Source organism: Teleopsis dalmanni, chromosome 2 (assembly GCF_002237135.1).
Source record: "Teleopsis dalmanni isolate 2A chromosome 2, ASM223713v2, whole genome shotgun sequence".
In the NCBI taxonomy this organism is placed as follows: Eukaryota; Metazoa; Arthropoda; class Insecta; order Diptera; family Diopsidae; genus Teleopsis; species Teleopsis dalmanni.
The window spans coordinates 178,414,345-178,428,864 of NC_051847.1; the positions used below are offsets into that span (position 1 = coordinate 178,414,345).

Genomic DNA, 14,520 nt, shown 5'->3' on the forward strand with positions numbered 1-14,520 from the left:
ATAGTGAAGGAATAAGCAATAAGGAGCTTTTCAAGTGACACTTCTACATGTAAAACTATTATAGTATATGGAGATGACATTAAGTGCTCTCTTTTCACAAAAAGTAGTGATAACTTTTTCGTTTATTCAATAAAGTAAAGCAATTTATTTATAATCCTTTTAACTTGCATTTAAAGGAAATCCACTTCAATGTCACTTGCAAAGATATTCTTTCAATTTGATAGTATGGAACTAATAATAAATTCAATAAACGCTGCTGAGATATAAAGAATTTGTTTATTCAAATGAAGAGAAAATCCATCGTTTTCGAATGATTATTTGATAACACAATGTATCTTATCTTATTTTTTGTATTATTAAAAAAAATTACAAGGACTTTTAACGAATTCTGCTACTGTATTTGATCATTAAAAAAAGGAATAAAATTTGTTTTGCAGATCAAAAACTATATAGTCACTCAGTGAAAAGAGATAGGTTTACATTAAGTAAAAGGAATGACTTAATTAGACAGAATTGGAATAAAATTTGTTTTTCAGATAAAAAACTATATAGTCACTTAGTGATAAGTGATAGGATTACATTATTTTTTTGATAAGAAACTATAAAGTCACTCAGTGAAAGTGATAGGTTAACATTAAGTAAAAGGAATGACTTAATTAGACAGAATTAGAATAAAATTTGTTTTCCAGATAAAAAACTATATAGTCACTCTGTGATAAGTGATAGGATTACATTATTTTTGTGATAAGAAACTATATAGTTATTAAGTGATAAGTGATAGGATTACATTAAGTAAAAAGAATGACTTAATTAGACAGAATTAAAATAAAATTTGTTTTCCAGATAAAAAACTATATAGTCAATCTGTGATCAGTGATAGGATTACATTATTTTTCTGATAAGAAACTATATAGTTATTCAGTGATAAGTGATAGGATTACATTAAGTAAAAGGAATGACTTAATTAGACAGAATTAGAATAAAATTTGTTTTCCAGATAAAAAACTATATAGTCACTCAGTGATAAGTGATAGGAATACATTATTTTTTTGATAAGAAACTATATAGTTATTCAGTGATAAGTGATAGGATTACATTAAGTAAAAAGAATGACTTAATTAGACAGAATTAGAATAAAATTTGTTTTCCAAATATAAAAATTAAATAGTCACTCAGTGTTAAGTGATAGGATTACATTATTTTTCTGATAAGAAACTATATAGTCATTCAGTGATAGGTGATAGGATTACATTAAGTAAAGAGAATGACTTAATTAGACAGAATTAGAATAAAATTTGTTTTCCAAAAAAAAAACTACATAGTCACTCAGTGTTAAGTGATAGGATTACATTATTTTTCTGATAAGAAACTATATAGTCATTCAGTGATAAGTGATAGGATTACATTAAGTAAAGAAAATGACTTAATTAGATTTTTATATATTAAAAAATATAGATTGCAATACCCACTGCGTTCCGTTTAGAACAGGGCTGTCCAGACCAGATACGATCGCGGGCCAATACAAGTCATTGTGTAAATTGAAAGGTTGTAAAGCATATACATACGCTTTTTTGGAGAATAATAAAAATACGATGATAATGTTAAATTAAGTTTTACTAATTCATTTATTTGAATTCATTTTCTTGGGATTTCATAAAAATAAAATCAAATGAGACCCCAGAAAATCTGTCACCAGAATATCTCAAAGGAAAGTTTGCGTGATTACAAAAAAATCGAGAACTGCATCTGGACATGGACAGATGCTTTAGACATTTCCTGATTCAGATCACTGGTATATAGTAATACCAAATACAAAAAAAAGGATTAATTTACTGAAAAGTGGATGAAGAAGAAGTGATTATGCATTTTATCTATGACTACCCAAGCTTGGTTAAAAGAAAAATTGAGACTTATTAGACTGTTCAACGGTAATGACAAAGGATCTAACAGTGTTTATCTAACAGTGTTTTTTGTTAAGCATGTGATATTAATATAATAAGTGATATTCACGATTAAGTAAGTAAGTCCTGTACAGCCACTAGAAAATCCATTACTTTAATCCATGCTTCACAATCCATGCTATACAATCCATTACTTTCAAGCATATTATAAGTTTGAAACAGCGTAGAGAAAGTTAACCTGAGAGCTTGTTTATGTAAAGTAATTAGCTGAAATGTTATTTAAATGAAAAATATTAAATGAATAGTAAATGAAAAATTAATTAATACTAATATTTTCCATAAATTCCTTTTCTGAACTGAAAATTATACATGCTGAAATGAAAATGTGTTTAAGAGATAGTTGCGGACTTCTTGAGTCTGCATTACTAAGGGCGGCTATTAACCTCAATTTTGAGTTAAGTTTTTTACTATTTTTAATCATTATTTAATGTGATTATAATATCCTACATTTTGAAAGTGATTTTTAAGCAATTGGTTAACTTTCAATTAACTCTGTTTTATAGTTAACTAAATTTTTTTTGGTTTTATTTTAATTAGTAGTCTATTTAGTAGAAGAAATCAGTAGTTGTAAATAGATAGTGTAGGATTAATCTTTTTGTTGTATTTTGATAGTATTTTTAATGAAGGGATTAAAAGTTGTCTTTACAAAGTGTAGGATTAAAAGTATTTACATGAGTTCTTTGCACTATGTAATGGTATTAAACCAAATAAAATTAAATGTCGGAATGTGAAGCCTCGATTTGAATAAAATCCAGGTCATAGTGGTGATGGCCAAAGTACTGAAAATATCCCAGAAAAGCATCCAACGCATATTCTAAAATCAGTTCAAGATAAAGGCTTACAAGTTGCAAAAGGCACAAGATTTTACACCAAAGCAATAAAAATTTAGACTCGAAAGTGCAAAGGAGTTGTTAAGCTTGCACGATCGTTGGCGAAACATTGTGATCTCTGATGAGAAAAATTTCCCATGGAACTGTCAAAATTATTGTGTTTACTTAATTGAGCACAGTACCGAAATTTTAAGACTACGAATTGCCACCTGAAGTAATTTTTCATCTCAAGTAATGGTTTGTGTAATGACGCTTCTCAACCGTTTTCATCGAGCCTGGTGTCAAATCCAATACCATTTAATATCGGGAAAATATTTTGGAAGTTGCTTACCAGTCTTAAGTCTTGTTCCAACAAGACTCGACACCAGTCTATAGAGCAAGTGGGAACCAAGAATGGTTAAAAATCATGCTTCACACCTTACTTCATCCAGACAATGGCTTTCGAATTCGACAGATGCAAAACCGATGAACTATTCCATCCGGTCCATTTTGGAGATCAAGGTGACGTTCAAAAAATATGCCAGCATGGATGCGCTAAAGAAAGGCATTATTCTGGAATGGGCCAAAATACCGGTAGATCACATTTGTGAAGCATGTAACTCATTTTTTAACCATTGGAAAGTAAAGGTAAAAGGTTGCCACATCGAGCTAGAGTGAATGGATTTAAAAATTTTAATTATTTTCAGAAATTTTTGTAATTTGCATCAATAAAGATTAATTTCGCACAAAAAAGATATGGTCGCTTGTATAGGTAACACTTCTATCGCTTAACCCTGTATGTGTAAGAAACGTATCCCAAGAAAATTTTTAGAGACGAACTCAATATGTAATATATTTGTAGCTTAAAATAAATTTATTCTGATTGTATTTTACTATATTTATAGATACACATGAACTGGAGTTAATGTTAATTTAGAAGTCTGAAAAATATTTTCTCGTCTAGGTTATGAAAATAAATTTTAATTAAAAAAAAAATAATATGAAGAAAAATGGAATTAGATATTTACGTGTTAAGTAAAATGTCGCAAAAGTGAATGAAAACATCTTTGGCAAGTGAAGATTAACAAGTGTTAGGAAAAGTCTTTTTAGAGTGCAAAAATAAAATAAATTACAATTCAAAAAAATGTTTTGAAATGACTTTTGTGATTTTAATTTGAAGCACACATTTTACACATAAATTTTTGTTATTTATTCTGAAGTTGTTATGTTTCCAAGTAGAACCAAAATAACACATCCAGCAGGGCATTGAACTCAACCGTCTGCCGAATGAGTCCTCAGCAACCGTTGCCATTTCAGGTGTTAGCAATTTATTTACTGATCCGAATTGCTTTCACATGTTGTTGACACATCATTACAACATCGTAACAATGTTGCTACAATACCAGAAAATGTGTTTCTCAACGAATTACATGATTTTATGTATTTATGCATTTATGTGGACACTTGCAGAAATTAACTTTAAATAGTATTTTGTATACTTTTTGTAAATATTTGGGTAATCTTAAGTGTTTTCGGCTGCGTAACTTTTTTATGTTCGCGGACGTAACAGCATGCAAATGTCTGCTGTCGGAACTGGAAATGGTCAAATCACGCGTGTGACACTTGTTACAGTTGCTGCCAACATAATCAGCAATTACGAATGGCACGTCAATACATAACCACACCAACAGCAGCGATAGCAACAGTTGCTAGTTGCTCGCCAATGGACTTAATTTCGCTTTTAATTGAGGCTCGAGCCGGTGTGCGATAACAACGTGCGGCCGATTTGTTGAAACGTTGCAATCGTTAAGGTGCAAGTCTCGTAATGATTCGCACTCAAATGTGTTTTTTATTTTCTATTTTTAAATTTCGTTAAATACTTAAGTCTATTTACGTCATTAATTATAAATTTTTTGAATAAATAAACATTAATCTACTAATATCATTAACTACTTAAATCTGCCTTAATAGCTACCATCTTTAACAATAATAGACTTAGCGTGCCCAGTCGACTTGAGACTCATCACGGCAGCGAACAGCGCGAAGAAGAAACCCGCCACGCCAGTGCTGCCCACCAGCAGGGTCAGGCCGGCTACCAGTACTGGTACTAGCGTAATAAATTTAAGCTTATAAGCCAGCAGCAGCGGAAGCAGCAATTTTTTGAATTGCTTTTTGAGCTTCTTCTTCTTCGATTTGCGACCTGTTCCAATGGATAATTCATTTGTTGCTGGTTTACCGAATGCGCGTATTGATGAGATACTGTTATGACCTTGAACTTCACCCGATGCTCCCACATTGTACACATCTTCATTATCTTCGGTGTCGGTATCGTCTTTAGTTTCTGCAAAAGATACAAATAAAATATGAATAATATATTTTTTATTTTCGGATTCTGTTTTACAGATGATTAAATAGATTTACAAAATAAAAGATTATTGCATTGAAAAAATATTTGAGATGAATATAAATATTTCGTAATTAATAACTTTCCCCAAATAATGCAATTATTATTATTTTTTGTTTTATTTATTGATTGCTCTACTTTTTTACGAAGTTGCTGTGTTGATAATGTCACTCAATCCAAAGTGTACTCTATTTATAGATACTTCTATATGTTAACGAAAAAGTTACTAAAAAAATTAATAGGCGTACTCATCTAAGCATATAAATTTATCAAATGTATAATTTTATCCATTTACATACACGGTTATATGAACGAACGTAGTTAAATATTAGTGTAAATTTATCAATCTGTTGTATAATAGCACTATTTATATCACCAATAATTATGACAAAATGTAATGCTCAGCAGCGCAATTTTTTAGCCAATATCGTAGCAATTTTATATATTTGTATAAATTTTATTGGTCAGTTGTGTCACTAACAATAAATTATAAAATAAAAAACCGAAATTGAGTGAAAAGTCCCATTTAATTATAGATATTTTTGTAAATGTTTGCTTATGTTAGAATGCAACTCTGTATTGACAACAGGTAAATTTATACGATATAAATTTATTAGGTAAAATTTTCGCTTAAATTTATCAAGTTTGTGTGAACTATTTTTCATACAAAACTTGAAACTCATTTACCAAGCATATAAATTTATACGTTTATAAGGCATTTATTAGTTTAGATTAGTACCCCTAACGACAGTCAAGCCAAAGTGAACCTTATTTAGAGATACATGTATATGTTACCGAAAAAGTTATTATAAAAAAGTTATCGCTGAAATAATTTATGTTTAATAAAATAAGTATGTAGTAACAATCTTCGCTTTATAAGCAATGCTTATAAATGCTTATAAAATGCTTATAGTTTATATTTCCAATTCACTACAATCTAATCTTAATTTTTATCTTAATAAATATATAACAAAAGATATTTGCTAGTGCTGCAAAAATATTGTTCAGCATAAAAACTAGTTTCTTTTTAAACGTATAAAAGAATATATATATATTCTTTATATATGCGCATAAGATCTCAGAATTGAACACAGCTAAGTACTCAAATTATTGTTCTGTGCAGCGGTAGCATTTATGTTGGACTATTTAGTTGTTTGGAACGGAAACTGTGACAAGCCAAGGTACTTAAAACCCTCAACTCTCTCAAGATATTGTAGAACAACAGTTAAACTAATGTTTATGTGGTTACAAAGTATTTTAAATCAAAAATACAAAATTTTTTATACTTTTTATACAATTTTCCAAAAAGATATTACGAAAAAATATATATTTATCTTTATAGATTTTAAGTAATTTCTATTAATAATGTTAACTTTCTTGTACACTGAAAGAAGTCTACCCACTACCCACTTGCAGATACTTTAAAGTTTTAATAATATTTCTTTAGCTGTTTATAAGAATCCTGTAATGAAATTCAAAACTAGATAATAATGGTGCAACATATGTTGCTGTAATCTGGCAACACCGAACTTGCATGTGTCACTCCATATGGACAAAAATATATTATAACTAATTTCTTTTTCTAAATATATGTATTGTGTATGGAAAAAAAGCGTGTGTGAAGGAGCGTAGATAATAGGTAGAATTTAACAATTACGGATATAACAGCCAAAAAAAAAAAAATATATATATATATATATTCTAGTATGTGTCCCCTTTGTCATAATTTTGTCTACTCACTATATGTCTCTATATACTATATAGAAAAATAATAATGATGCTTAGTAATTCAATGTTAAGAAGGTACACACTTTCAAGATACTCTTAATTCATACACCTGTGAGCGGTATAAAAATGTGTACTTAAAATAAATTATTCTAATTTTATTGTTATTCTAAAGTGATCTAGTTTTTTTTTAATAATTGGATGATCACTTCATTCAAATCAACTATAATATCGCAATGAGTTTGTGCTGTTTTAATCGTAGTAGCAATCTTTCGGTGATTGTTCTGATTTATTTCAAAAGATATATTTCATATATTGCAAAAAATTAAAGACCCTAGTCCACTATTAAGTATTAAAGAGAAAACGTATTAATACTAGCATTTGCACATATATACAAGTTGCTAAAGAACTTATACCAGCAGCTGAAATTGAAAAGATTCCCAAACATCCCATCGAAGAAGCAACCAACTGGGCTGAAGAAGTTGCTGCCAAGACTTTTGGCGGTACTGAAGATTGAAATGACGATGATGTTAAGAACTAATGGGGTGTTGATGGCAACTTCTAAAATTTTTTTATATGTTTTAAAACATAGCGCTATTGCAACAGCAAAATAAATACATTTTTTGGCACCCAACGGGGAGCATAAACCAATGACCCTGAGATTAAGAGTCTCATGCTCTACCGACTGAGCTAGCCGGACCGTAATAGTTAAGATATAAAAGTTGAAATTTACATGAATCTATGTGGTAGTTTATATATACTAACGTATAGATTAATGTAAATTTTAACTTTAATGTCTTAACTATTACGACTGTATATGTCTCTATTACGAATATGTATTATTAAAAATATGTATTAAAAAAATTCAGTTAATATTTTATTAATAAAAAGGGAGTAATAGCTGTTGTCAAAGAATATTTTAATATATGACGGTATCTGATGAATATATATAATTATTTCAGGACTTCATTAGATAAAATTTTTGGGTTTGAAAATTTCTTCACTCTAACTTCCTTTCATAATAACAATATATACATTATATTTACACGATATTTTACGTTTATAATTAATTTTAATTTCACGTTGGCAATTTCGTGTTAAAATTTTAATCTTTTATTTCATTCTAGATTTTATGGAACAATTTTAAACAAACAGTTAAAAGGAAGTAAATTTTCTGCTAGAAAATTACAACAAACGAAATTTCTCATTAAAACTGAAAGCTTCTAGAGAATTTGATTCAAAAAGTTAAATTCATCACAAATTTTTCAATTTATCTAAGCTTGGCAAACTCACCTTCATCAGCATTAACATCAACGTTTTCATCAGCAGCATCATCAACACTGCTAATCAAGTACTTCACAGCATCACAAAAATCTATAACTTTATCCAGAGTGTTTCGCAATGGCACAAACATTTCATTAAGACGAATATCTTCGACATCATCGGAGGTGTAATCAGCAGCAGCAAGCGACGGCGAATCAGCCGCATCATCGTCAGTTCCGTCAACACTACTGTCGATATCCTGTAATCTATTCAAGTGTTTATTTGGGCTAATGCTGTTTGCACTCATAACATCCTTTGGCGAATTGCGACTGTAGATTGTTGAGGCGGGCAGCTTGTGTCTTGTCGACGTACTACCTGGCGATGTATCGGTACGTCGCATGTGGCTTATTTGTAACACATAAGGCTCTATGGGTTTAATATCCGACTGGTAATTTCCGCCGCTTTGATTGTATGCGTAATAATTAACAGGATGTCGTGGAGTTTGTGCGTATATATGTGGATGAGTTTTAGTGTAGGTATATGTGTGTGTATGTTTGCGTGTTGGTTGAGTGCGTGCCGCACTCTTTCCCGCCGCTGTTTGCAGAATAATCCAATTATTGCGCGACATTGGCTGCCACGTATCTTGTTTATCATAAGAATCTGCGGAATTTACCGAATTAATGTTATTCAAATGTGAACTCGCTCGCACGGTATAGACGGTTAAACTGGCGGTGAGTAGACACAGTAGCAGCAGACGCGGTTGCAGCATTTTCAGTTATGTTTCAATTTTAAAAATAAAAATAAAAATCCTTTAAGAAAATTTTTCACACCGTATGTTTTCATTAAAAACTGTGCCTCTTTTCACTTAAAATCAGAAATATTCTTTGGCGAGTTGATCTGCACTTGCTACCCGAGTGACGACAATTGGTTCATCATCCGCACAAAGTTCAACGGCAAGTAAACGGTTTTTACCAAACGATCGACATTTTATCAATTTTCACCAAATGATTTCTACATTTTTTATTTGATTTGTTGTAGTTCACTGAATTTTATTACATTTCGCTAGAAGCACATAAAATGGGGAACATATTAAGATACTGACAATAAAGTTCCATACTAAAAGAGAAAAATTAAAAAGTAGAAAATTATAGTCTTTAGTAGAGTCACTTTAAGAAAAGTATACGATAAGTAGAGAAACCATTAAGAAACTTAAACAAATTTTATAGCCGAATGCGAAACACGAAAAGCGAACTTTTTCATGATCATTATACCGTCAACACAAGATCTTTTATGCTAAACTATTTGACCAAGTCGGTAACGCCTGCCTCGTGTAACTACTGGAGCATTATGACTTGATGTCTGCAGGTGCTTGTGTTTCTTGTTAATGTGACTCTTCATGACTACCAAAAGTCAAAATTCAGAAAAAAACTTTATTAGGTTTATGACTGTAGCCGATCTGTAATGATCATAATAACTTTATTTTAGTTTCTTGTGTAGATTTAAGCCGCTTAATACCGCTGTCAGTATTTCTAATTTCTTTTCTTTTGTTGTGCTTTGTCTTGTTTTCTAATCATGTTGAAATTTTTCTACCAAATAAAATAGATTATTTCAAAAAAATGCCTGTTTTGTAGGTTACTTGTTATCAAATTATTTGCCTTATTTGTTTTTTGGCAGACACTTTTTTGATGTACTGTGATAATGAGATAAGTGGCGAGTGTTGAGATGCAATCTCTTTAAGCTGATTTTCAGTAAATAAAATAACTTATTCCGTTACAGGTTACAAGTGCTGGGACTAACGAACTTAACACCAAATTTAAGCATACAATAAAACTTATTCCAAGCACAGTTAACTACACAGAGAAGTTCAAATATAAGTATCTTACTTATAATAGAGCAAAGTAATGGGCTGCCTTCTGGCTAGTTAGAGAATTGGACTTACAATAAACAAGTTAGATTTTTTGCTTTATATGAAATTGACAGCTGTATTCTGTTGATGAAAAAGAAGTGATCTGGTTTGTAAAGGCTCCAGCTGTACGATGACTGGGACATATGTATATTGAGAAGGTAGTAATTCAAAACGTAGGAGGGATCCTGAAAAAGATGAACTAATGCTCTTAAAAATGACTGTAAAAAGATGAATGCATGAATCTACCTACTATCTATAATTGAATGATCAAGATGGCAGAAAATCAGTACAAAAAGAAGCTTTGACCATCTTAGAATTATAATGAAAATAAAATATAAACCAATATTATATATAAGCCTACTCAAATCTTTTCGAATTAGAAATTGTTCAACAAATTTTGATGCGATATGAATATATGACCTTTTAGAAGTTTTAAATAATTACATTGAGCACATCACATAATATTGATAACTGTGAATTTTCAATAAAATAAGTTAAAGAACAAAAACTTCATTAAATTTTTACATAATGAAGACATACTGAAGACACCACATTATTCGTGCAACTCAGTGACTGAATGAAGCCATGCCATGCAATTTAATACCTGTCTAAATGTGAAACTTCACTCTCCTACCTTTATTATTGATAGTCAATAGTGGTCAAATATGATAATAATAAATTTATTTTCATACATCTACGTATATATATATTTCTAATATAAGGTAATCAATTTATAGTGCAGTTTGTTTTTAATAACTAGAACTGAGGACTAATCATTGCAGTATATTTCAAGTTGAAGTTGTTTCAACACCATGTCGTAAAATGGATAAAAAGTTGACTTAAATTATATATATGTAATTTCATTAAAACATTACTAAATTCCTTTGAAACGTAAAACTATTTCTGGTCACCTCAAAATCCATCTAAACGTCACATCATCGCAGTTCGACTTGTTTCAAGTTTCTGGTATTTTTTCACTAGATATCGCAACTAGTCGCAATATACGAAAAAGCAGAAGCATGCAGATCATGTGAATATGTCACCATACTATAACTAAAAGATACTTCCACATCGTATTGTACGATCATAGCATTTAATGAATGCTTAAATCCTATGTCCAGATATTCAAAGCAGCAACTACGACAAGTAGATGGTTTCCTCTCATATTCTTTTTCAATATTACATAGATATATAGATAAGATGTGGTATTGTCATACTTGAAGACAAGTAGCAGTTATATGAACATTTTAAATAACACTAAATATTTACCTCTTGCATAAGTTAATTTCTTCCTCAATCTTTCTGTAATGATAATAAACCATCAATTATAGTATCTCATGAGGAGGTTAGATTGTTTTTCGCTTACAGTATTTATTATATTCATAAATAAGCAATATTTTTCAAGAGGAGTCAAAGGAAGGTCCGAAAAACAAATTAGTTTGCAAAAAAGTCACTTTCAAATTAATTGTAGTGGACAAGTATAATTCTTATAATAACATAGTATACAGTTATTTAGCAATTCATATTACTCATTATTTAGCAAAAGACTAAAAGTTTTATCTAATCATGAAGTACAAGTGTGTGAAATTTTGTTCCACATGCTTTAACAAATGTAGAAAAGGAACGATTAAATCTTAAGAAGCAGAAAATAATATACTTGCGAAATAGAAAAGATATTATGCTATCGAAAAGAGAACAATAAACAATAAATGGAATATATTAATCTAATTCACTCTGCTTCGTTTAACTGCCATGAGGTAAACATACACTTAAAGAACAATGAACGTATAGACCCCGTGTAGCACTTTCCTATTCTTTCTCTGTCCTAAACCTTCAAAAGTAGTCACAGCAGAAAGATCCTAATTTAAGGAAAGAATCATTAGAATTCAGTTGTCTTGTTCCGGTGTCAATGACTGTCTAAAACGAAAATAATGACGACAGATATTAAATAGAAACTTTCATCAAGAAGCTGCACTTACCTAGTCCATTCTATTGCCACAAAGAAAGCAGAAACTTAGAAAGGAAAAAACTTATAGTGGAGTACAGGCATCAACACAGTGTCGAACATTGAAGGTAATACTGACACAGTAGATAAGTAACACTTTTCACTTCCTCATCTGACATAAAACTCCGAGATTGGGGAAAGGAAGTGTTCTCGTCATATATAAAGAAATTTTTACTCATCAGTTGTCTTGTTCTCATGTGAGTAATTTTTTATTTTTTAATTGCTATTTTACGATTTCTGAGTACTGTTTATAGTTAATTTTTGCGAAGAAGGTGTGTAATTCAAAAGTACTGAAAATTTAAACTTTGAGAAAAAATTCATTTGAAAGAGTACTCACTTCATTAATATCTTTACATAATTAACTTTTATGCATTATTTCTGCAAATTTATTTATAAAAATTACATATTTTTTATAACATTGTTTATAATATCACTTAAGTTTTAATTAAAAATAGTAAAAGAAATCTTTCTCAAATGCCATGTATATATGTTTAAGGAACACAATATCATCTATAATTTAATACTTTATAAATTTTATTTTATTTTATTTATTTTATAATAAAATAAATTTTTTTGGAATTTCTAATGAAAGAAATTTTTAAAATTAAAATCATGGAAGTTATAGTTTCTTGTAGGACAAAAACTGCACAGCAAAGTATTTATACAAAAGTATCTAACTAATGCTCATTCCATTCACCTTTCTCGAATAAACTTTTTTGTTAAACTTTTTTTTAATGAAATTATATTTTATATTTGTAAGTTTTAAGATTCCAAAAATTCTTATTTACACATTAGCGGAGTCACTTTTATGCTAAATCGAAGATGCTTGCTTGACGCGCTAAGGGAAACTGAAACTCGTTGCTAATGTCTTCATACTATTTAAATCTTTCACAAGAAAGTTTAGTTAAGTTTTTACAATTAAACAAAGTTAATTTGGCGTATTTTCGTGGAAATATGAGTTTTGTATTTTGCTGTTTTGGAAGAATTGAGCACTTTCTGGTGAGGCAAACATTTTCCATGGAGCAAATCGTGAACAATTTCTAATTACGGTCCTTGGATGTGAGCAGGTAAATGGTTTCTGCTGGTGTTTATTATAAATTACAAACGCTTTTATCACTGCTGCCAGTTGTACGGGGAGAAACTTGAATATTTTCAGGTTATTACAGTACCATTTTATGTGGCTTTAGAGTGAGTATTTGAAAAGGTTTACTAATGAGATAAAAATTTTAAGGTAACCTAAGCCACACAAAAGTGATTAAAAAATTCAGGTTAATTTCTGTGAGATCTGAACGTTAATTAATTTTTTTATCGATCACGTTCAACTCTATTTACGTTATTTGATGCCTGATAATAAAATTTAACATGAATTATTTATTCAATCGAAACTAATGACATTTAAAAAAATAAATTAAACAAACATGGCTACAATTTTGATTAGCTGTTAAATTAATGATGTGTTAGATTTTCATTTAAGTTGAAATAAAAGTCAAAGGAATAAGAAGGGTACACCCTTTGCACTGCTACATATAATTCATGCCTGAACTCAAGCATATTTGAATAATTTGCCAATTGAAAGGGAAAATAATTAAATATTGATGAGTAATTAAATTTATAACAATGTTTTATACATTCTAATACGAATTTAAATTGAAATAAGAATAATTACAGGTATTTCTGAGTTTAATAATTTCAGTCTGCTTATGTTAGTATTATTTATACTTACATTTAATTGCTTTCACTTTCGAAAGAAACTTTTAAATAACATTCACAATACAAAAAAATAAGTTGTCATCGATCATTTAATATACTTACCAAGGCAATGTAACTTGATGAAATTTTAGACATCAAAACCGCGTAAGGTCAGACACAATATTGGATATTTCAACACTCAAAAGAATATTGAAAATTTCATCAATAATAAGACAATCAAAGTGGAATCGATCATACCTTTTACAGTAAAACAAGTTGATTAAATTATACTCACCAAAAACGAAAAGGCAACTCTGAAAACGAATCGTTGTACCAATGAAAGACATATTTGAAATTTTATTAATTCTAGAATAAATTAACCATAATCGATCATCTAAAGCATTTACCAAGGCAATTGTATTTGATGAAAACTTAACTACCAAGTGTGAAAAGTTAGTCGTAATATCGGATAATTCTACCATCAAAGAAATTTTAATATATATATCAGTGATAAGAAAAGCTTGCTTCATTTGATCAAATAAACTACTTACCGAAGATTGAGGATAAGATTAAATTGATGAAATTTAAGCCATCAAAAGTAAAAAGTCAGTCCCAAACAGTTAATCATTTTATATAACATGTATGAATATATACATGTTATATATTATAATATGTATTAATATAATATATCAAGAAATATTTAGATAATTCTAAAGAAAAAATCTTGTTTTTATTGGCTAAGGTTAGTATTGGCAGTT

At 29.6% G+C, this 14,520-nt stretch overlaps 1 protein-coding gene across 1 annotated transcript; it reads right to left on the reverse strand.

Annotated features, from left to right (window-relative positions):
• Window positions 1-4,734: 4,734 nt before the first annotated feature.
• On the reverse strand, window positions 4,735-8,931 carry LOC119676253. Its single transcript, XM_038087490.1, has 2 exons — window positions 8,193-8,931; window positions 4,735-5,111 (listed from the first exon to the last, which is right to left on the reverse strand). Exons 1-2 carry the CDS (start codon window positions 8,929-8,931, stop codon window positions 4,735-4,737), a joined length of 1,116 nt encoding a protein of 371 aa, XP_037943418.1.
• Window positions 8,932-14,520: the final 5,589 nt, after the last annotated feature.